The sequence below is a fragment of the Monopterus albus genome, unplaced genomic scaffold (assembly GCF_001952655.1).
Source record: "Monopterus albus unplaced genomic scaffold, M_albus_1.0 scaffold40.1, whole genome shotgun sequence".
Taxonomy (NCBI): Eukaryota; Metazoa; Chordata; class Actinopteri; order Synbranchiformes; family Synbranchidae; genus Monopterus; species Monopterus albus.
The window spans coordinates 826,748-852,175 of NW_018127920.1; the positions used below are offsets into that span (position 1 = coordinate 826,748).

General features: G+C 41.8%; 1 protein-coding gene across 2 annotated transcripts in view; it reads right to left on the reverse strand.

The window, feature by feature from the left end:
- The window catches only part of tncb (tenascin Cb), a 49,862-nt gene that overhangs the window by 14,952 nt on the left and 9,482 nt on the right, over positions 1 to 25,428 (reverse strand). Inside the window, exons 2-11 of one of the 2 annotated variants that reach the window (XM_020599188.1) lie at positions 21,203 to 21,765; positions 18,041 to 19,261; positions 13,407 to 13,670; positions 13,203 to 13,318; positions 12,486 to 12,639; positions 8,248 to 8,517; positions 7,713 to 7,898; positions 5,662 to 5,751; positions 3,597 to 3,860; positions 726 to 1,001 (exon numbers count right to left, since the gene is read on the reverse strand). In XM_020599188.1, coding sequence (XP_020454844.1) covers positions 726 to 1,001; positions 3,597 to 3,860; positions 5,662 to 5,751; positions 7,713 to 7,898; positions 8,248 to 8,517; positions 12,486 to 12,639; positions 13,203 to 13,318; positions 13,407 to 13,670; positions 18,041 to 19,261; positions 21,203 to 21,689 — 3,328 coding nt within the window. In that variant the 5' untranslated portion in view covers positions 21,690 to 21,765. The remainder of the gene's footprint in view (positions 1 to 725; positions 1,002 to 3,596; positions 3,861 to 5,661; positions 5,752 to 7,712; positions 7,899 to 8,247; positions 8,518 to 12,485; positions 12,640 to 13,202; positions 13,319 to 13,406; positions 13,671 to 18,040; positions 19,262 to 21,202; positions 21,766 to 25,428) is intronic. The other variant, XM_020599189.1, reaches the window with a different exon arrangement.

Sequence of the window (25,428 nt, forward strand, 5' to 3'; positions counted from 1 at the left end):
GAAGAGAGGCCTCACACAAAGTGACAAAAGCGCCTCAGGGTTTTCTTTTTCCTCTGTCAGTCTTCCCATCTTTCTTCCACTTGACTGATCCTCATCAGTGAAATGCTGAATAATAATGCTGGAATAGATGCTGACATTAAAATAGTAAACTAACACAAAACTGGGTATTTTGACCTTCTACCCTGAACAAATGCTTATAAGGTAAGGTATAAAGCATCACCACAACAAAATACCTTTTGTTGTGGTGATGGGAAGAACAAAACAATTCTCCATTTCCACAGGTACAGCTTCATTCACAAAGAGTTATCATTTCATATTCTTTCTGATTGCAATAACAAATGCCAGGCTCACTTTGAGATTTTGCTTTTGCTGGAATGCTTTTTTTCTACAATAATTTTAAAATTAGTTGAACCTTAGTTGAAGCCAATTAAAGTGGTGGATTTGTCAAAACAGCTTACTAGGAATGACATTTTTTTAAAGTGTTTGGAAAAATCGACAGCAAAATGAACACAAATAAGTGTCTCTATAACACCTGAGTCAACTTAACGCTTGAAGACAGTGCTGAACAGCCACACCAGACTTCTGTGAGTAGATATCATTTGACAACTGTAAGTAACTAGTAGCTGGATTGTCCACATGGAAAATCAGTGGTTAATTCATTGTGTGAGCAGAAGAAGAAAGAAGCAATGGAGAGAGGTAGGCCCGAGCATTGTTGGCATTAATACCTGTGATGGTTTCTGTAAAGACGGGGTCTAAGACAGCCCCCCTGTACACCCCGTACAAAGTAGCCCTGTACCGGGTGGTGGGGGAGAGGCCAGAGATGGTGAGGCTGCGAGCATTGGCGGGCACTGTGTGGTTTTGCCACTCAGTCCCCGTCTCTGCATTGGTAACCTCGATCAGAAAGGCCTCAAATGCCCCATCCTCAGCAGACCAGGACAGGAAGAAGCTGTCCCATGACACATCGCTGACTGTGAAGCTGGTCACCACAGGTTTCTCCTCCTCTGGGTGATGACAAACACATCAACATGCAGTTACAGGACTGGGACACACATACAAGATCATCAAAAAAGGTTAGGCCAGTACAGGTTTTAAAGCCGATACTGGATGTTTGGACTGACTGCATATTTCAAACATTTTAAAAATCCAAAATTTGTTATTTATATCAATCCAACCTTACAACACACATACACACAAGCAGAAGATTCTTGGATATCTGAAACATTCTTATTGACAACAATTTACATTGTGATACATAAAACAAACAGGACGGAGCTTGTGCTTATGAACAGGTGAATCAGTCTTGACAATATCAGCTGCAAATAAAGTGGTCATCACTGATGAGCTCTCATTTGTACTTCAGACATTTCATTTTGGTGTCAAGAGGAAAAAGAGAAATGGCCTTTACTTTGTCTGGAGTGTAAATGTTCCCTTATTTCCACTTCGAAATACGAGAGGGAACAGTCTCATTATCAGTGGTGGCCTATAGCATCTCTTCTCTATTACCATATAAGTGGGAAGGCTTACTGTAGCGATAGAAAGTGGCAGCCAGATATGCTGATGCAGTTTGCGCACATTAATGGCTGTGAATAAGCCATTAACATTTGAAGATGCGGCTAGTATGGCAGAAGTACACTGTTCACTTCAAACCTATAGGGAGGCCATGCAGAGTCATGTGCATCAGACAATAATTGGAGTCTATTGTGTATGGAAGCATTCAGACAGTAGATTAGAAAGGCATAGTTAAACATCAAGGCTCCCATTATCATCTTTTCAGTTTACAAAGCAAACGGAATGGCAGACAATAGGAATGTGAGCAGACGGTGGTTCTCATAGTCAAATATTTCTGTGCAATAAATTCAGCAGCATTTACATTCTCAACAAAGTGTTGATTAATGATTACATTTCAAACTTATTTGCTGGTATAATTCAAATTATTATACCAATGATTTGCTGCCATACTCATTCACTACCATCATATGATATAAGACACCCAAAATGATTTACACAGTTTGTGGTCACAGTTTTTTTAGATGACACGAGTGTTTTGATGATTGTCAGACACAAGCAGAACCCACGGCCTCCCTCCAAATCTTATCTCACCTCACTTTACCAGCCTTTTTTTTCTATCCCTTCTATAAAATGAGTGCGATCTGTGTTTGTGCTACATGACTGGAGACAATAAAGGCTGCATATCAGCTGAGCTGTGGATTAGAGCACTGCTGCTTTCTGAGACAATGTTTTAACAGGAGTCTCAGCATGTGGCCTTTTATCTGACAGACCCACAGTTCATCGTGGTCAAATCGCACAAAACCAGAGGGCAGCTAGGCTCACGCCATCAATTATCACATGAATGAACAGTGTGCAGGGCACACAAATGTCCATACAAATCCCCAGCCTCCCACACATGCACATGCATGCGCACCCAAATGTTCACACTATCTCAGTCCTTTTAGCCACTCAGTCTCTCAGTCATACGTGCCACACATGAGCGCACAGATAAGTGGACATAAAGAGTAGATGCACATTCGCTGTCCCACATCCACACATACACACACGGGCATGTGCGTGTACACACATACCCACAGAAGTCTGTATGCAGTCTTTCTTAGCAGCATGCAACCCTGCCTCCCGAAAAAGCAAAGAAGACAATTATTCTCAAGTTCACCAACTTCCCCTGATGCCGCATTGATTTTTACCTGTAGCAGAGCTTTTACGGACGCTCGTTGCATAACTGGATAATTTACTTGTGACATGTTTGGCTTGGAGGCAACCTGATCGCAGCATGAAAAATATGCCACAGTCACCCCATTTGGCTTTTAGTGTTTTGTTTAAGAAAAAATTGGGAAGAAAAGAAAAACAATCTCATGCTGTAAATGAAAAGACAGGGCAGAGAAGCTAACAATGAATTCAATTCATCGCTGCGGTTTGGATTTGGTCCAGAAACATGAACCTATGGCTAATGAGTTCTTATTCTCAGTGGAACCTTTGTCTTGGACATATGTTACAGATACTGAATATCCTGCATGTTTAGTCTCAGCCTGACTACTAAAGCAGTCAAAGGCAAAATTAAATTTTCTTTATTTCTTTTACCCACTTACTTTACCTTACTTAGTTTCTCCAAAGGGTCAAAACAAAGTGTCACTTAGTTCTAGAAGTTTCTAGCCATACAGGCAGTATTGGTTATATGTAGTAATGTGATTCATGTGAAGATATTTGTGCCGTTTTAAGAATTAAACTGCAACCTCTGTCCTTGTTAAAACTTATCAGTAGTTCTCCTATTTGTATGGCTACCACTTGGAGTATTGTAAGTAAGAACTAAGGTTTGTGGTTTGGATGAATCAACCCTTTAAATGTTCAAAAATTAGCCATTTGACAGTAGTCTTATCTGGGTTATAAAACAGAGTGAGTTAACTGCCATGTCGGTATTCTCATGTGAAAAAAAATACCAACAGAATAACTGTAAACGTCCAAGATTCCCATTGTCCTCCACTGTTACCTCACAGCTATTCAGACATTGTAATGTCAAACAAGGCACTACAGCCTAGTTGGAAAAATTGCTTTTGAAGATGGAGGGTGTATTTGTTTGTACTGCTGACCTGTAGGTGCTGACAGTGTAGCCGGCGCACTGGTCCTGCGGCCCCTCTCTGCAGTCATGTTGATGGTGTATAGCATACCAGGTGTCAGGCCTTTCAGAGTATAAGACTCTATGCTGCCTGGGAAAACGTCCTCAGCTCTGTGACCATCAGCAGAAATGTAGACCAGTCTGTAGGAGTCCAGTTTGGCCTGGGGGCGCTTCCACTCCAGCACCATAGTGGTCTCAGTCACCTCTGCAACAGTCAGGTCTTTGGGACCATCCAGAGCTAATTAAAGAGGTAGAAAACAGGTTATGAAGAAATGTTTACTATAGAATAACATGCCACAGTAGCTGCACAGTCCAAGAAAACAGGACCATATTTTTCATATTAGCTAAACACTAGGTGACAAAATAACAAAAACATATTCAAATGAAATAAAATAAAATCTTAGCAGCAGTGCTATATTCAAGATTTACAACAATAGTAATAAGGAAGGCAGAAAAACTGATCAGATTTGTGGTGAGGTCATTTGGCAGAGCGTTAGATTCACCGGTCAAAAGCATGCAAGCACACATTTGAGACTAAAGGTATGGTCACATTACATTCTGATTAAACATTCTTCTTTACAGTATAAGTCAGCCACTGCTTGGATTTGGTTGTTTATCCATTTTAGACATTAGAACATTTCTGGTGACATTACATTTTTAAGAATTAAAGGCTGAGAACCATTATAAAGCCTCATCCGGTTCTTTCAAACCAGGAACTCCGAGGGACGACTCAGACCACTTGAGTATATAAAAAATATAACCGTGCTGGTTTATTCAAAAAGTCACAGGCAAGATTTTAACACTTCAAGTCCAGAGATCTTCCAACCCCAGGCTGCCCAAGCAGCCCGGAAACCAAAAAGCCCCCGAACCAAGCATTGCTATACAATATTAATCCTTTCTGGGCTGTCGAACCGTGACGTCACCCGATAAGCAAGCTTTGCAGCTGCTCTATCGTTTAGCCAAAACATGAGGAAAAGTCAAGGTGCGTGACTGTTGTTTTCGTGGTGTGTATCTAAAACAATTGGACATAACCTTACACATTAAGACAAATATTAAGACTAGCATTACAGTTGACACTAACAGCTCTTTTCCTGTAACCTTGACGTGCCTGCAGTCTGCACTGCAGGCTGAATAGTTAACAGCCTAAGCCAGTCACCCTGTCTGCACTAAACATTCCTAGACAACAAATCTCTAAATATCTATCTAACTAAGAAATAACCTAACAGAATACATCATTTCTATAATAGATATCTACGTAGGAAGCATTGCGGTTTGTTGCAGTTAACTTTGTACAACTTGTTTCAGTCAGACTCTTTACATGCACGGTGTGTGATGGCTGTACCATAATTGCATAAATAGACACATATCAAAGGCCTAATAATTGCTCATTTGACCACAGTAGTCTGTCCTGTTTCCTGGTATGTTGAAGCATTTTCATTTTACTTAATTATGACAAAAACATAATACATTAGTTTTTAAACCTTGCTAGAACAAAAAATTACCAGTCCTGATTTTCTTAAAACATGTGGATAATAAATACAAAGCCATCATTTAAAATGGTCAGGTTGAATAATAATAAATCCTAAATATGTGCAGGGCCATATGAAATTGTTGGCTGTAGCCCATGAGCAGAAGGTTAAACCCTCTGGACCATAAAATGCAGAACAGTGTATATCTATGTACAGCTGTATGTCCATGCATTGTTGTGTACATATAAAAGGTAAATGGTCTTATACTTGTATAGCACAATTCTACACTTTACAGCACACTCAAAGCACTTTCACACTACTTGGCCATTCACCCATTCGCACTAACACACCGGTGTTATCACCGCAAGCAACTAGGGGGTTCAGTGTCTTGCTCAAGGACACTTCGACTTATTGACTGGACATGCCGGGTACCGAACCGCTGATCCTCCAGTTAGAAAATGAGCTGCCCTACCTCCTAAGCCACAGCCGCCCCCTCTGTAAGGTGCATGTATGCATATGGATATATGTATACATATTTGCACACAGTTGAATGCTGTGAGAGCATCTCACCGGTCACTGCGTTGGTGGTCATAGGCAGACTCTCCCGCTCATCTTTCACTGCTGTGACACCCATCCCGTACTCTGTGCCAGGTCTCAGGCCTACATAATAGGGCAAAATAAAAACATTGTGATACAGAAATTAAAAGCAACATTGTGTTTTGTTTGTACCAATCCACTGAGGTGTCGCTAAATGAACGATGAGGAGGCTCCTTAGTCAAGTGGCCAGCTGTTTCAGCAATGCCTATATGGCAAACACAAAAACGTTCTCATGTGGCTTGACTGCACAATAGACTGCAGCCTAATTACGTTTCATGGTAAGCCTGTGCTCGCTTGTGTTGTATTTGCATTGGTGGAACTATGGGGCCCTTGTTGCAGAGCAGAAACACTACTTGCTATGATACAGCAGGCACTGGTGGCCCTTTGCTCTCTACAATTAAGCCTTCTCTTGGCCTGATCGCCTCTAATTCCTTTATTAACTCCTACAGAGGTCATCACACAGAGTCTTGCAGCATGAAATTACACCTAATGCCCAGGAACTCATTATCAATAAAATCACAAGCGTGAAGGCAATTACTGATAATAACTGTGTGTGAAAGAAGTGCTGAGGTGTGTGTGGAGTGGAGGGGGATATCAGCTGAATGGACACAGTTCTTTATTTCCATGGGATGGGCCTCTATGGACAAAGAACTGGGCCACACAAAGACACTATGAGCCTGTTTTTGGAAGCTTTTTTGTTGTTTTTTATTTCTCATGGTGTCTAATCCACTGTGCGCAGCGTTAGACAGTGATGGAAAAAAAGGTGGGATATCACACCCACCCACCTCAAAACATGGCTTTAAAATGTCAGCAGTACAGATAAATGAAAACGTGCCTGCTTGTCTTATTTTAGTAAGAACTCCCAATGAATCAAGCGGCAGTGTTATTCCATTTAAAGTCTGAATGCCAAACCCCCCTGGGTGGATTTCTAATAAAGTGGGCCTTTTATGGACATTTCACAAAACAAAGACAACCCTGTTTTGGAAATGAGCAGACTGAACGTAACACTGACCACTTATCACAGAGCACCACAAACATTTGCCCAAAGAATTAGTAGAATAAACACTTCACACTGTATTTTTTTTCTACAGAGGCTTTTCAGATGTGTAATTTGGATGCAAAGCAGACAAAGGATTGAAAACAAAGTATGTAAGCAATGAAACAGGCCATTTGTTTTACTGAGCAGGGCATGGTTGTTTTGTACTGTAGCAGCCATCAGTACTAGTACAGTGCGCAATGACATGGTGAGTGGGTGCAGGGTCCAAAATAAATTAAACTCTTAATTAGTGGAAAATCCCTCACGCTTTGGAACCCAGAAACACACCAGTATTACACATAACATACATTTTGCTCCTCTAATGAAAACAAGATATTTTGGTACTTCCTAATAAAGATTACTATTGGCTAATACTATATACTTTTTTACTGCATCTGTAAGCTTTGCGTTTTTTACAGCAGACACAAGCTGCACCGAATAGCAGATTTGGCTAAAGCCAGTGAAATGCCGCCAGTATGGTTAAACCTAATGGTTTTTATATATCAGTTATAAGCCATTAATAAGGCCAAGTTCAGGGTCACAATGTTGTGAAAAAACCCTGGCACCACTTTCTATTAAGATGTCCTTTAATAAGGATTTAGAAATTGTAACTACTGGCTTCAATAATAAATAATTTATTTGTTCTTTTGGGTTGCCAGGTGGAAAAAATATCTTTTCCTTAACTATTATGACTCCAGGATTAAATTGTACGTTCCCTTACTTTATTGAAGAACAACCATTATCCAAATAGATTTTTCACAACAGTACATACATATTTGAAAACTAAGCAAACTCTGTGCACTGATGATGCATTGAAAGTTAGAGAAAAACTAGTTAGTAATAGAGATAAGTGGACCTTGAGTTAAGCTTATTCTACTTGGGGACCCTATGCATAGCACCGTGTGTGTGTCTGGATCTTGCACATAGATAGTGGTGATGTTAAACTGGATGGATTTTTGTGTTTGTACAAGTGTGTGATTTTGCGTACCGGTGATCTTGGCCTGAGTGGTGTCCTTGGGTCCTCGGGGGAAGAGCAGCTCTCTGTGCTCGCCTCCAGACAGAGGCCCGTACTTGATGCGATAGGTGTCCACCTGAGCTTGGCTGTTCTTCCATTCAAGAGTGATGCTTTCATCTGTCAGTTCCACTGCCTGCAAGTCTCTGGGGGCATCCAGGTCTACCACACAGAACTGGACTTTAGATGGTATTTTGAATCTAGATCAAACCTTAAGTAGTTTCTTAAACAAGCCAAGGGTGATATTGGGGGACTTTCCTCATTATTATATACTCAGGAGGACATTTGGTCCTTCAAGGAACACACAGATCCATATACACACATCAAGAGGATGTCTTTCCTTGTAAACATAAAGCGATAAATAAAGCATGAGTGATGCAGTACCTCCAAGTGAGACACGTAAAGAACAGCAGGTCATTCAGCTTAACTATAGGCAACAGATAATAGCTGAATGAGTTTCATCAACAAAGTTTTTGTCTGAAAACACAGCACAGCAAATTGCTGGTAGTACCTGTGAGGAAAGACTCATGGACAGGAATACTGGTCCTTTCTCCCTTGTGAGCTGTCAGGGACACTTCATACTGGGTGTCAGGGGTCAGGCCTCCCACATGGTACTGGGTGTCAGTGGAGGAGAGCTCCACTATCTTGCGGTCAGCAGGGCTGGAGCTGGGCCCATAGGAGATGCTGACTTTGTCCACCTCAGCCACGGGCTGGAACCAGGTCATGAGTGCTGTGGTGTCGGTAACATCACGCACATCCACCTGACTGGGGGCGTCAATCACTAGAGAGGTAAAGGGTAACACAGTGAAGCTTACTAGCAAATTCATTTTCTTGTATTTGCATATACAATACATGTGGACTTCAGACACTGTGTTTATTTTCATTGAACCAAAACTATAATATTTTGCCTTAAACTTAAAGCGCTTTTGTTGCCTAAACCCAAGCACAAACAGGAGTCTGGATGCAAACCATAATCTCTGGTGTGAAAGTTGTAAGCTTTGCACACCTGCCATCCACCCCAGCCATCTGCACTGCCATTAATAAATGTAGCTGTTGCAATATATTATTGTAATTTTTGTACAAACAGTTCAACAGACAAATTAGCAAAATGGAAACTCTCCAGGCGTTCTATCTAAGCACACTTTCACAGTTACCCATGAGTATCTGCTGTTGTAGTTTAAATAGTATCAAGACAACCTCCAGAATTAGCTGAATAAATCTGCTGGATGCATTACATAGTGTGAAAAAAAGAATCAAATCCACATAGAGTAATACAGTCATGGACAAAAATACTGGCACCCCCGCATTTCGATTAGATATCACACCACCTCTCCCAAAAAACTGTTGCAATCACAAATTCTATGGTATTCTCATGTTTATTTCTTCTGTTTGCACTGCAAAAACACAAAAAGCAGAGGAAAATTTCAAATCTGATCCATTCCACACAGAACTTAAAAAATGGACTGGACACAATTACTGAAACCTTTTCAAACTCATCAGAAATAGTTGTATTTCCAGAATGTGATGCTCCTTTAATTTGTAATGAAACTCTCCTGTAGTAACCGACAGGTACTGGCAACATAGAAATCACACTGGCAACCAGTTAAAATGGAGAAAAGTCGACTCAATCTTTGCGTCATGTGGACCACACTGAGCATGGAGAAAAAAAAGAAGAGCAAAGAACAGAATGAGGATTTCAGAACCATAATAGTGGATTTGGGTTTTTTCCTGTTTTGTTGTGTTGTTCCAAAGCAAACAGAAGAAATAAACATAAGTATACCAAAGAAATTGTGATTGCAACAATTTTCTGGGAGAAGTGTTGTGTTATCTGACAAAAATGCGGGGTTGCCAATATTTTTGTGACTGACTGTACCTGACATTACAGTTCACCTAAAGTGGATGTAAAAAAATGGAAATATCTGTATGATAACGTTTAGTTGAGAGGTTAGTGACTAAGTACATTACATTTAATGAAACTGTATGTTTCCAGCTCTACTATGCAGGATTAAATATATATTTTTATCATGGTTATATTACCATGCTTTACCTTGCTCTAGTGAACCCTGATCCTGATCATAGACCATGATGGTAGGTTAAATCAGGAGGGTTGGTGTGAGGTGGAAGCATAAACATAGAGTATTATATGCACAGATACAGTCAATATAGCAATAAAGGTGATGAAAAATGTGACAGCTCTCTTGCATTTATGAGGTTATTCAAACTGTATACAAACAAAATCTTTGTGCCCATGAAAGGCACTTTTTTACTGGCACTTAACATAGATTTGTCTTCCCAGGGGGCTGCCAGTGTGACGTTCAGGTGTCACAATACCATTCTCTTGGGAGGGCAGTGTCCTCTGAGCCTGACTGTTGAATGACTAGGGCCTCCCACACATGGTGGGTTGGTTGGAGGGGGAGGAGAAAGAGAACAGGATCGGAGCAACACAATTAGCCCCTCAACATGCAAATCCCATAGTCCGTGTCGCAGCCTGGTGTAATGGGAGACATTATACAAAGTTTATTCCAAACACATGGACTGTTGGTCAAAAACACAAAGAAAGAATTTCATGCAAATGAAAAATAAGATATTTCAGTGTAGACCAAAGTGTTGGACCCACTGACAGCCACTATGATTACCAGAGCCACAGCACCAGTAGCCAGGTGAGGTGAACATTCAGTTTAAGACTTTGGATAGATGAGACAATCAATCACTCTTATATCCAACTGTTTATTGTGGAGCTGGAGACAGGAGATAACTAGCCTAGCTTAGCATAAACACTGGAAATAGGGGATTGCCCCTGGCTTATTACCAGGGTATTACCAGAGTTACCCTGGCTCTGTATGACTATATTAAAATACACCTATCAGACCTTCTAAAGCTAATTAACATGTCAAATCGTGTTTGTTGACATTGTGGTTTAATGGGGGGTTATCTTTCCTGGTTGCCTAACAGTCTCACAATGACGAGACAAGATACAAGCTCTCTACTTTGAGTATTTATGCTAAGATGAGCTCGACATCTCTCGGCTCCAGCTTCATATTTACCATGTAGAGATATTGCTGTAATTTACCGCCCCTGCTCTTACTGTAAAGTTGTAAAGTAAAAGGATATGACAGGCCTCTAATGGCATTTCCCTGCATCCTTCTGTTTATTCTGCCACACTGCAGACCATTTTCACACCATAAATAAGTACCCTGACCCAATGCTAGAAGGAGCTGTGAGTTATTAAAATTTGTGTTGAATTTGGTGAACAATGCTGCACCTTGCTGAAACAAAAGTCTCCTAGGGGTAAAATCAAGGGCAGTTTGAGTCCAGGTTTAAGTTTCAGCTCGTCACAGAGTCTCACTTTTAAAGAAAACACACATTTAACAAATTCAGCAAAAGTTTCAGCAGCACCCCAATCAAGACACATAAAATAGTTGGTAGTTGGTGGTTGGTCTGGCAGATTAACTCACACATAAAACTCTGTTGTCCCTCTTTATATTGATCTTTTTTATATTGAGCCTTGAGTTTCTCAGTGTTACAAGTCATTGGGCTTCATAGTCAGATGGAGCTATGGAGATACAGTATGTCATAACTTGGCAATGGAGCTGGAAATCCATCTCTCTTTTTATAACACAGTCACAAAAAATCACAACAGTGTAATGAAATCTAATGAGCTAATCAGTCAGGGTTGACATGTCAGGCTGTTTTCAATAACTGAACTGTGGATTGTGAGATGAATAACCCAGACAGAAAATCCAAGGAAGCTACACAAGGTATGAGTTGACAGTCAGGTTTTGCATTTAACTTTGACAGCTCTAAGTGACAATTTATTTCACAATAATCTCTATTCTGGAAGACCCATGCCTTCAATCTGCAGTACTCAAAATCTTAGAAAGGGATTTTAGGCTTATTATCTTGAATTTTTACCACAATAGATACAATAAATCTGAAAAGGTTTTTGCTATACAGTGTATCTTTAATTGTTAGCATTTAGCTTCTCAGTCTGGGATTTATTCCTCCACTGTATGAATATGTTTGTGAGAATCCTGTGTTTGTGTCATAAATAGTGAAGAACTGATCAACAATGATAAACTGGGATTGATGTATTTAAAGCAGACCAGCAGTCAGATCTGTTCCACTAGCTCATCCCCATCTCATTCCATTCATAAAGTGGGCCAACATGTCTACATGTTGTGTCCAGGCAAAACTATGGCATTAGGCTACTTGTTATGACAATATCATTTTAAATGTATTGTAATGTAAATAATATCATGTGCACTACTCAGTGATATTGCAACCTACTTGCAGTAATAGACGAATTATGGTCTAAAGGGCATGCAGGGATAAAGTGGCCTGACGGTGAGTTGAGAGGCAGCTCCATAGGTTTCCTCACTTCAGAGCCAACACACAATGACACCACTTACTTGGTCTATATAGAGCAAGATTAGATTTCAACCATATAGTCCTGGCACAGACAAGTATAATACAATTTTTATAGTTTATGTGAATCATTTTCACCTCATTATTAGATTCTTCTTCTTCTTTTTTTTATTTTACAACCCTCACATTAAGGCAAAGACAAAAAAATATCCGGGTTGAGTTGATGGGGCTGATAAATATTTGAAACATTATCAAATACATTATTAGAAGACCATCAAAAAGGCACCAGGGGATTAAGTCAGAGAGCCTACTGCTGGAATAAAGCTATTCAGTACAGTAAGTTTAAAACAAAAGCCAGTTAGCAGCGTGAATGTCTACACTCACTTGTGAAAACGTTCTTGGAGGCAGGCGGCCCACGCTTGTTGTTCTTCACCACCTCCAGCTTGACCTCGTACTCCTGGCCGGGGCCCAGGCCCGACTGCTCAAAGGTGGTCTCTGGACGGCCGAGAGAGTTAAGAATCTCTCCATCCTCCTCTTTCTGCCAGCACCAAAACACCAGTCATCAACCACTACAGACGCTAGTCCCAACAGTCCTGACTAGTGTGTGTGGGTGTGTGGGTGTGTGTGTGTGTGTGTGTGTGTGTGAGTCACTAAACACACATAATGATGCTCTGGGTGGTGTCTGGACATAAGAGCTGACAGGGGAATCTGTTTCGCAGAGTGTGGCTTTGAGTAGAATCCAGTAGCACTGTTTGGAAAGGTTTCTATGACCACTCAAAAAGCAAAACAAAGCATTAAACAAAGTAACACTAGCTATGTGCTGTATGGGGTCACTGGAGCCATCATAACATGCTAACAGGTTTAACTGCTGTGTTTTTACATTCTGGCTTGGCTAAACCATTTCCCACAGGACACTCTCCCTGATCCTTGTGTGTGCACATTAGGCAATTACTGAATTTGAAAAACGAAGAATTCAGTACAGCAAATACAGTTTCTACCAGAGGATAATGATAATAATGGCAGAGGCGATGGTAGGACCTAGAATTCAACCACCTCCTGGAATACAGACACTCCATTTACATACTGGGCAGCAGGACTCACTGTGTTTCTGAAGATAAGGTTCCAGCCATCAAAGGGGACATCCAGCGGGTCCCACTGTACCTCCACAGACGTCTCCCGCACTGATTTGAACTTAAGTCCCTCTGGCTCAGGAAGATCTGGGTAGAATAGAGCAAAACCTTTAACTACATTTGATCTACATTCCTGTGCTGCATTTTTAAATTATCATAAAGAGAAATTGCATACGTGTTGCCACCCTAGCAGTGACTGGGACACTCTTCTTGTTGTTGAGAACAGCATAGACACTGATCAGGTACTCAATTCCAGGTTCAAGCTCATTAATGGTGGCCACTTTCTGGTCCCCAGGCACCCGCAAGTCCAGTTCCAGACCCCCTGCTGCCGTGGGTATGTAGGTGATCAGGTACTCGGAGACACGCATCTTATTCTCCCAGGACAGGTCCACTGTCTCTGGGGTGACCTCCACCACTGTTAGGTCCTTGGGTGGTGAGACTGTGTAGAGACAATGAAAGTTAGTTATCTGTAGTAAGAGCTTTGCAGTGTTAGTAATGCAGTAAGTTTGCACCAAGTACTAGATTGATTTCCCAGTGGGTAGAAACACTGACTTGTTGAACATTTTTATAAGTGACATTTTGAAAGAAATAGAAAATCAAGCTGATGCTTCTAAAATTTGGAAATGTTATTCCTGTGGATACAAGTTACTGTTTCAACTGAATCATGCTATGCTGTTACACTCAGTGAAGACTGATAAGATTATATAATACAGACGCCCTATAACAAAGATCTTCGCCAGGCATTGCAACTCAAGATACAAGCAAATTCATCACTCAGGTGGTTGTGATCTACATGATTAATAGCCAATATCATTTCAGATCAATCAGAGAAGAGCTGGTAACACAGTGGTTCTGCCATGTCTCTGTGGAGAGGGCTAAACACAAACACATTAAACATATAATACAAAAGACATTAAATCTAGCACACAAAGATCAGACAGTCAGACACTGTCCCCATATGGCAAGACACTACCAACAGTCGCTCACAGTGGGCAGGCCAGCCTTTGTGAAGCACTTGGAGGTTAAAAGCACTATGCACCTTTACTATTTTACAGTAGACTTTCTTGATATTAAGGAAACATGAAATATAATTTTTCTCAAGTGCATCATAAATTTGACTCTCAGGATTCTATTTTCCTCAAATAGGGCAAAGTCATGTAAATTCCAGGTGCAGGGTGCACGTGGGCGCATTCATCCATCCATAGGGTGGCAGGGGTGCTGGAGCCAATCCCAGCTGACACTGGGCGAGAGGTGGGGTACACCATGGACATGTCACCAGTCCATCACCGAGCTGATGCTCACAGAATACCACACACACACACTCACACTCACGGGCAATTTAGAGTCATCAGTCAACCTAAGCTGCATGTCTTTGGACTGTGGGAGGAAGGCAGAGTACCTGAAGAGAACCCATACAGGCACAGGGAGAACATACAGACTCTGCACAGAAAGTCTTGAACTTAGAACCTTCTTGCTGTGGGGCGACAGTGCTAACCACTGCTCCGTTGTGCCACGCACATGTAGGGGGAAGTACATGGTGAGCAGGTGGAGTCCAGGTGGAGTCAGGGCTGGCTTTAGTTATGTCCAGTCAAGGCAGCTCCTCTCATCCCCTTTAAAGAGCCGGGCAGAAACCTGACTGACTGATGTCACTGATGTCAGGACATGGAAACACTGTATATGAGACGAAAGAGTCTTTCCCTGTATCTTCTTCTCCTGCCAGTTATGCTCTCCTTTCCTAAACTAACCATGACAAAATTATTTATGTAGAAGTACTGCACATAAATTTTCACTCAATGCTAATATCACTGACCAGCATTTGTGCATAGAAGAAAGAAAGTCCCTGGTCCAGTAACCAGCAGAAATTATATAGCATCATTTACTCACAGCTGCATTAGTGTCTGAAATCCACGGGTCTCTCTCATGTAACCTTACAAATGTTTCCATGTTTGCAAAATAATACAATTGTAATCATTGCATTTCTGGTGAAACTGACTGTGGTCTGCTAGAGTGCACAGCCAGTTTTCAAAGCTGATCAAACCACCATAAAATGCAAAAACACAACATATATCATCACAGTAATAAGAAAGGTATGTCTGTGTGAAACTTGTTTGTTTGAAGAAATTGTAACTTAACAGTGACAGCAGCCACAGTGAGGTCGGACTGACTTTACCTGCTGTGTAACAGTATGTGTGTTGTTTTTCTTGGCTCTCAAGCTGCTTTGTAGTTGTTATGTGGATGTGTGTGTAAAGAATTTTGTCCCTGGTGTGTGATTCCCAGACACTGACTGCAGATCACCTCTGGCTGCATCCCGTAAGAACAGACAATGCGTTATGATGCCCATCAACACTGTTTGACCATATTCATATAGGTCTACATAGTGCAAACAATAGAAGTACAGTACCAGAGGAATACTGCAGAATAAATGTATCTGAACTTTCACAGGAATTTTTCTAGCAGGAAAACAGAGGCCTCAAAGTTTTCATTACTTTATCTTTGTCTCTATGAACAGTCATTCAGAAGACATTTGAAAATCAAAAGAACAAAGACAAAAGAAAATCTCCCTCATAAAGTTTTACCTCTCCAGTTCAAGACAAATATCTCTTAAATTGCTCATAGCTGTTGATCCATATTTGCCTCACACTGAACAACAGGAGGAAAACTAATTCCAGACTGAATAGGATAGTTTGAATGGTGGAGAAATAACCAAGAAAAACCTCATAACAGATATGGGGTGACTGTGGTTCAGTGGGTAGAGCAACAGTCTCCTAACCAGAGGGTTGGTGGTTCAAATCACGTGCCTGCATTCCACATGTCAAATCCTTGGGCAAGACACTGAACCCCCAAGTTGCCCCCAATGGTTAGAGCCATTGGTGTGAGTTGGCGCCGCAGATGGCTGCCTCGGTTCTGTACCAGTTCTGTGTGTGTAACATGCTTGGCCAAATAAAGTTGTTATCCTTATATAAGCTGAGCTTCCAAATCAAGGTGTTCAGTCATCCCTTACTCTCTGAATGAACTTGGGCTCTATGAAGGAAGAGCCAGCTTTTGATAGAGAAATATACATATCTGACTGGAGTTTCCTAAACTGCATGTTTATTTATGGGGCAGTGTTTATGATTATCCATGCATTATCCAGACATTCTGGAGCAAAACACACTGACCATTGTCAGAGAGCTTTGTCTCAGTCACAGCTCATGTTTCATCAAACAGAATAATAACCTAAAACCTTCATCTAAAAGCACCAAGAATACATGAGAAAAAAAAACACAGACCATTGTGACGAGACCTGCTAAGAGTCCTGATCTTAATCCCAGTGAAGATCAATTGAAAGAGCTGAAACTCACAGTTGGAGAAGAGACCCATCAAGCCCGAGGGAACTGCAGCGCTTTGCTCAATAAGAGCTGAGAAGTCTCACACAGTGATTGATTGCAGTGGTTGTGTTACAAGGCTGTGCTACCAAACATTAGACTAAGGGTCCCAATATTTTGCCAATTACTTTTGACAGTTTTAACTTAAAAAGTGTGTTTTAAATTTGTTAGGTTCTTTTAGCTATCTCTGTTTCTCTCTCCTTCCTTCCCTGAATGCTCCAATTTCTCTGTCTGTGTGAAACTCATGCCACCCCTTCCTGAACATTCAGACACACCTTTTCACTTGTTTTACGGATTTTAGATTCTCTGACTAAGAGGTAGCAGAGGGCTCCAGTGAATGGCTGTTTTTGTGGAAGTACAGCAACATATATTGGATCACCTCAGCAGTGTCTTATCCCCTTTTCTTTTTATCACCTTAGAAAACCACCTGTCAATTTCTCAGACAGCACTGAGCTGGAAGTCAATGAGCATATTAAACTTACCTGACTATGTCTTAGCAGATGAATTTCTATTGCTGTTTTGATTTGCTGGACAACTAAGCTTGGCTCTCTTTTAGTCTCTGTCCACATTCTCATTCCTTAACCATTTTTTTCATGCTTGTATGAGGTCATCCTCATTAGTTGTGTATCCTTTAACTTGTGTGTACTTTTTAGGTTGTTGTCAGTAACCCAACTGTAAGCATATCAGTAAACCGGCCAAGGTGAACAGCTTCTGGCTAATATCGCCAGCTTCCTGTCCAGGTCAGAAGTCTGCCATCTTGTCTGTACCCAGACAAAGAAGTGAAGCTGCTACTCTTCTGCTAATGCGCTGCTCTGAACACAGGAGATGTAGCATGAGCTACACAGTCTCCCAAATTATGTCTGTGTGAAATCATGGCATGTGGGTGTCTTTGCGTAGGTTGTTACATTCAAAAAGCCACAATAATGAATAGTTTTAAATGAATATTGGGTCAAAAGACTTTGTATAATGTGAAAGTTTTAATCCACAGACAATGATCAGCCAACTCTGCAGTTTCTGTTAGCTCTATAAAGCAGCTTAGCCTCATTCAGCTTGTTTTGTTATATGGCAGCCAACTTCACAGTTTAGTTCCATTTTATCAGCAGCAGGCAGCAGATTTCTGTGAAAAGGTGCTGATAAACCCACTGTACACTTGGATCAGATTGGCAGACAAGACTCAGAATGAATGTTACAGTTGCTCAGTGTCAGCTGGATTAGCAATACCAACCTTACTGCATCCCCAGGTGTCCAAAAATTGTTATTGTAGATTTAAGTAAATTAGTAGAATTTGAAATTTTCTCTACCTACCAGTAATAAATTAAAAACAAATTGTGGCAAACTGCATGGAGTAAAATCATGTAGACTGTAGCCTAAGAATTATTTTCTAATTAAATTCTGTGACAAAGCTGTTGAAAGCTGTACTGTATGTTTGCCTGGTCATTCTTACCCTCAGAGCAGTCCTTTCCGATGAAGCCATCATCACAGACACACACACCGTCCTGACAGCGTCCCTGGTTCTGGCAGTCCCCTGGGCAGGTCAGTATGGAGCAGTCTGGTCCAGTGAAACCCTCATAACACACACAGTTGCCATCAACGCAGTAACCGTTGTCTAGACAGTTTTTGGGACATGTCTTCTCACTGCAGTCCTCACCAGTGAAACCCTTATTACATACGCACTGTCCGTTCAAGCAGTGGCCACGGTCCAGGCAGTCATTGGGACAGGTCATCTCACTGCAGTCATTACCTCTGAAGCCTGTGAAGCACACACACTTGCCATGCACACACTCTCCATGTCCCATGCAGTCTTTGGGACAAGTCTTGATACTGCAGTCCTCCCCAGTATAACCCTTGTCGCATATGCAATGCCCATTAACACACTGGCCCCGGTCTTGGCAATTATTGGGGCAGGACAGCTCACTACAATCTTCACCTTGGTATCCTATGTCACATAAACATTCTCCATTGATGCACTGGCCCTTGTTGCTGCAGTTCTCAGGGCATGACAGGATAGAGCAATCTTCACCTTCAAATCCTGGATCACAGATGCACTTTCCATTGAAGCAATGGCCTCTTTCATTGCAGTTTTTGGGACAGGTGAGCTTTGAGCAGTCTTCTCCACTGTAGCCAGCCTGACACACACACTGGCCATTCATACACGTGCCACGGTTGTTACAGTTGCCAGGACAAGTGAGATCGCCGCAGTCTTCCCCACTGTAGCCCTCTTCACAGTAGCAGGTGCCGTTGATGCAGCGTCCGCGGTCATAACAGTCATTCGGACAGATAAGTTCAGAGCAGTCGTAGCCCGTCCATGGCTCGTCACAAACACACTCATCCTCTACACAGTGTCCACGGCCCAGACAGTTGTTGGGGCAGTTGGTCTGGGAGCAGTCCTCCCCGATGAAGCCCTCATCACAGAGACAGGACCCGTCGACACAATGGCCATTGTCACCACAGTCCAGCAAGCAGAGCTGAATACTGCAGTCATCCCCACCAAAGCCCTCAAAGCATTCACACTTGCCATCTACACAGCGACCCTGGTCTTGGCAGTCATTAGGACACTCAGGTTCAGTGCAGTTCAAGCCTTTCCATCCAGGTTCACATGCACAACTGCAGGTATCAGTGCTCCAGTTCCCACGGCCATTACAATAAGGCTTTGTGGACACCTCACCTGGAGCAAGACAAAGTCATTTAAAAGTCATTCAATAAATCAGTGTGTACATACACAACATACAGCCCAAGAATACACTTAAAGAGACTTGGGACTTTTATGACAGAGTGAATGTAGTTTATCCCCAGGCTCTGTCTCTCTCTCTTTGGTGGAGTTACACACAGTGTGGTTTTGCAGTTGCTCGTTTCTAAACTTGCTTTGCCAGTGCATCAAAAAGTGAAAAAAGTGCATGTATATAAATTGAATAGAAAAGAAAAAAAGCAGCTGAGCATGCAAACAGACATGTTGGCCTACAGTGACATAACATGGGCATGTAAGAGTCAGAATGTGGTAGCTGTGAGGAATTCAGTGGTCGATTATGACTGCTCTTTCTGAGTTTTCAGTGCCCCCATATCACAGGATTACTGAAGCCTGGTCTGCTTCACTGTGTGACAAGGCTAGAATTGTATGTGTCTTATTGTGTTCCACCACACACTGAGTCTCATACATGTTGCATCCCAGGCAATCCAAAATAGTGATGCAACTCTTGCTCAAGCTTCCAGAGTTATACAGGTCAGCATGAAGGGACTGATGGATATGAGAAACTGCTGGGAAAGTATCTGGCAGGAGATACTCTCTCTCTGTGAGTCATATCTGTCACAGATAAGGAATCAACTAGACACAAACACCCCATACAGAAGCCAGCTGCATTAGCTTCCAGTGTTGTTGAGTGCACAGTCAGAGTGTCATGCCTCTGATGCTGACAGCCTGAAAGACAGATGGGTTAGACATCTCTTCTATCCTGTAATTGATGCAATGATTGGAGCTTTTCACAAACATTTCTCAAATAAAACAATGCAAATTGCAGGGAGTGTAGATGCTGTCTCAAATGTCCCAAACATTATTTTTCAACTCTCACCATCACTGCTGACCTGGCCTATGCTGAAATGACCTTGATAAGACTGAATTCAGATAATGTCCCTTTGGAAAGCCTTAAAGCTGCTGTTTTGACTGGGTTTTACCCAAACTTCACCAAGGTTCTCAGATTGGCTGCCACTGGGGACAACAACATGTGAGAGACTTCTTCTGGCAACTTGGCAGGTTCAGAGCTGGAGGAGAACAACAACTGGACACAAGAGACTTTCTTCATTGTCACTTCTGTATATTAAGGGCGACATAACTAAGATTAAAACTATGATTAAACCTGAACAGGTTGTGGATACTTATGATGCAACAGCCTCAATCAAGATTCTGCTTTAATAAGGTGTGAATTATTTAATGTATTTTTTGTTTTCATTCAGGCTGTCAGCAGATCTTGTGTTGGTGTTGGAACTGTTGAACTGTTTGGATAAACTGGTCAACAGCTGAAGGAGTTAGTGGGCATTCTGCTGCTGTATATTCTCTCTTGAGCAGTGTTTTTATTCTTATTCTTATTCTTATTATTACCATAATCATTATTATTATTATTAGTTTAGGGAATGGGAAGGCCAATCCACTGGAAAGGAAGAGTGCTAGCAAGCAAGGCATACAGCTGACAGACAGAGTGGGAGGGACATTGGGTGAGGAACAACTGAAACAGAGAAGAAAGCATGCAGATATTATTTAAATCAAACTCATGAGATAGCCTTCCCACATATAATGACCAATGCCTCCTAATGGCAGCAATGTAAAATATAGCAAATGTAATGTATAATACAGCAGATGTGTAGTTTATGGTCTATAATGTGCAAAGCCATTGCTATAATATAAAAATACTACGCAGGGAGGCTTTTAAAATTGTGCTGTATTTCTTCCCTCATTTGAAATAATCATTCATGACCATTCTTTTTTCAAACATACAGTAATTTACTGGAAGCATGTTAGAACTGGATTTCACAGGAGACTGGCTACATAAACCGGAGCCATTGCCACTGTCTTTAGAACACATTAACTACAGTACAGCACACACAGTAAAAGGTATACCTGTAATTTGAGCTCCACAGCAGCCTGCCCCACTGCTGCACTGCTCCCTCAGACTAGACAGCTCTGACTCCAGCATCTCCAGCCTGTTCAGGATGTCTTTCATGTCTGGCAGCTGGTTGTCACAACCACACGCCTGCTTGGGGATACTGATGCGGTGGGTGAAAATGATCTGATTGTCACCATCCACCATGTGCTCCATATGCTCCCTGCTCTGCATATCCACTGGGGCGCTCTTATGTTTGAGCTCAGTGCCTCCAGGTGAATCCAGGTCCACGGAGCAGAGGGACGTAGAGGGGACATTGATGTTGTAGACGTGGTTGAACACGACTGGCTGGTCTGGGTGGGGTAGGGTGAGGTTTTCTTGGGTTTTCTTGGGCACTAGGGCCTCTCTGCGATGGCGGATGACTTTCTTCACCAGGCCAGCCTTGGAGAGCTGAAGCAGTAAGGCCACAGTCACGCAGCCTAAAAGAAAACCTTTCATCCACATGATGACGCCCTCGCTTTGTGGCTTCTGATGATGTAGCAGCTACTCAGGTATCAAATTTGTGTTTCTCTCTTCAGACCTACAAAGTAAATAAAAGTACAGACCGAAGGAAACAATGAGGAAGATTCATTTTGACAAAGAATTTACTCTCAGGACACATTTCTTTGTCTCATAGTTTTTTTTAAGTACCTAATAACCACAAATAGCACAGAGGAATTCACATAATTGTGTGAACACACACACACACACACTTACAATACATCCCCACCAGTGGCCATACTGTATCTGAGGTGAAATACAGTATCCCACTAAAAAAGCAATTACCTTTCTTCTGTTGCCCCTAACAAAAGGCCACTTCCTGTCTTGCTGCTGCCTCTGCCCATTTAACCCCTCTGCTCTCAGTAAAGTACAGTAGACACTCAGTAGTGCGACCAGCAACTACGGCAGGGGCAGCGCGTGTCCTTGGGGATCTGCTTTTTCTTGTCACAGTGTTGAGAAAGGTGCCACAAAGAGCCCTGCAACACCTGCACGGAGCCTCCTCTTTACTTTGCAGTGCAGACCACAACTCAGACTGAGAGAATAATAACTGCGCCTGCCATCTGTGGGGTTCTTGTAAAGAACAAAGGTCTGCACAAACTTCCCTGCTACCCACAAACCAGTAGGTCAACATTCCCGGACTGCTCTCCTTACGGCTACTGGGCTTCGTCTAGTGCTGTAACATGATTCTTGTTGCTCTTAACCTTCTGAGGCATGATTCCTTTAAAAGGTCTGCTGGAAAGATGTGCTGAGGTAGTCACATAAAAGCCAGCCTTAAAACCTCATGTTATTACCTGCTGTTTGAGCTCAGTGTTAGATTAAATATTCAGGTTGCTGTATGTAATTCTGGGTGTGGTAGATTAAATATCCAGAAAGGGTGGTGAAAATGTGGTAAGACATGAAACACAAAATTCCTGGCCTGTCAGTACTGAAAACAACATTCTGAATGTAGATTCTATACACGCCAATAGGCTTCTTGTATTTCAAAGTGTAGGTCTCAGTACCTTTTAGCCCATCTTGTCAGAGATGATGACACCGATTATTTCCTATTTCTAATAAAACCATTGTGTGCCTTGGAAAGGTTAACAACAGCTGTTACCAGCCAACATAGAAACGTCTGGATAAGCAGACATGAAAATGCATGACTGCAGACAGCATTCTCCAGCCCCGAGATGGAATGTGTATGAAGGGGATTAATTTCCTCCACTACACCTGACTTACTCAAACTGAGGAGTGAAAGCACACTGCATCTTTTCTGGCCATTTTTAATATGCCCAGCAAATAGGAACATTCCTTTTCTTGTTTGAGAGTCAAATTCCTTGTGTGTTCAACATACCTGGCCACTAAAGCTGATTCTGATTCTAATATGTGCAGGAGCAGGGAGACAGCAAGTGACATTCACAGAAGAGGTGCTCAGTCCTCACCCTGGCCTGATGTGTGACTGAGTAAGCAGACAGATAAGCTCAGCTCGGAGAAATCCCAAGGCTTCAACCCCCACTGTTCCCAGGCCTCCCCAGCCCTCTGATTAGACACGCAGGGATGAGCGCTTCCATGATGGGTAGACTGTAAAAGTGCTAATGTAGCTCGCTGATGAGAACACTATGGATCTGGGTCCTCAGGGGTCCAAAGACCCCCTTCTCATTCTTCATTTGATAAAAAGCAATGTCAGACATGCACGTCCACACACACCAATACAGTCACTCCACTGTGTCCAAGCATCACAAACTAGGGATTAAAATCACAAAATAGCCAGAAAATTGCTTTGAGTTGGTGCTAAGGTTTTAGTTTTGGGCGGCTGGTTGGCTTTCTCACTTTGGGGACTGGCTGCTCTCCACATGGACCTCTGAGCGAGGCAACCCCGAGAGACCAAAGTGGGCTTTGTGTGACAGTCTGTGACTCTGGCAAAACTCAGCATTATTCAAAAATAGATTAAGAGAGGAAGCTTCCACAGAGTCTGAGAAATAGTTTGGGTTGACATTTTCCCTTCTTAGCTGCCAACAACTAGTCTTTAAAATGAAGCACAACAATAACAATAGGAGAATCTGAGTAAGACCCTGAGAAACACAGAGTTGATCCTTCTGTTTAGACTTGCTTCGTGGACACGCTGTGGCCATGGCACTATGCTAATGTAGCTGGCTGCTGGCAGTGTGGACATGGACTTGATACAATCTGACTGCTTTGCTTTGTTCTTCCCTCACTTGGTTTTGCACTATAGTTAGCGTCTCAAATAGTAAGAGTGTTTTTTGGCTGCCTTGTGGTTGAATGTGAGAAGAACTGTACCAGGGTAAACCTACTGGCACATACGTATTTGGTGCAACTAATCTAAAGTACCCTGTTGTAAAACAGTGCCAGGGAAACACTAAAATAAACACTAGACCCCTCACAGTGAAGAGCTGGAAATGCTTTAAAGATCCAGGTAGGATATCTTTCAAAAATGAGTGGACCTCTCATTGTCATAAATGTTTTTGTGTTATTGCTTCAGGATTAAAGTGAAGGCATGTGCCAGACTGCCATCCCTAAACCAAAACTTTGACCCTAACCCTTCACCTGAACCCTAATCTTTACCCAAACCCATACCTTTGTATTCACCATCACAGTCACTCATATGAGCGTTTTCTGATCAGGCACCTCTGTTGACATGACACAGTTTTTCAGAGCCTTCCAAAATGCATTTGACTACTACAAAAATGGTTCATATGATGTTTTATGATCTATCCCTTACATAAGGTTTAAATTCTGATTCTCCAAAGATACAAGTAAATGTTATCACCTCACCCAGATCTCAACAACTGAACTGGCCTACCTGAGCATCAAACAAGCTGGTTAGTCAGTCCAAAAGAAAACTATATGAACTACTAACAAAATCCTTATCTGTTTAATGAAAAAATTTACTGCTACAAGAATGTATCAAAAAGACCACCAAATATGTTTGTTTATGTGTAGCCCAAAAACGCACACGGACTGCGAGCTTTACAAGGCTGCTTGTAATTAACACAAGAAAACATTAAGATAGGTTACTTTAAGATAGGTCCCAAATGACTAACGCTATCTTTTCTGTAGTGAGAACAGTCTAGTTAAAACAAGTCTTTAACACTGACAACTTGCAGCTAAAATTCATGGGAGTGATATGTGCAAACCTTCCTTAAGCAAAAATAAACTCCTTTATGTGTACAGTCCAAAGCAAACAGAGACATCTAAGGAACCTAAAATTCGCTTTAGTGCCTCTTTACATAAGTCATGCCTCTCATACTGTACATCTCTGATTTTCACATTAGTTTAATGTAAAAATCATCATACTTCCAAAGAGTTCAAGCAGCAGGAACTCCCTCCGTCTTTGTAAAGTTTTCCAGGATCTCCCTACTGTAGGTGCTGCTTCATTTTTCAGTGCTATGTTGTGTAAGTTGAGAATAATCCCAGAGTAAATCAAGAGAACAGATATATTTCACACAAATGACATCCAGAAAGTTAAACAATATCAGAGTAATACCATGATGGTCCAGTCAGGGCAAACCCTGTAAACTACTAGATGCCCCCAGCCCAACATGGCATGTAAAGGTCTGTCTTATTAAAGCGGTCTATCAGTTATCACTGATCTTGACTGCATTTGGACACCCCTGTTAAATAAAATCCTGAATGGATGATTACTTTACCAGTATTATCTTTTCCTCCTACTGTCTCCCGTCTTTTAGACACAAGTCTTACTTTG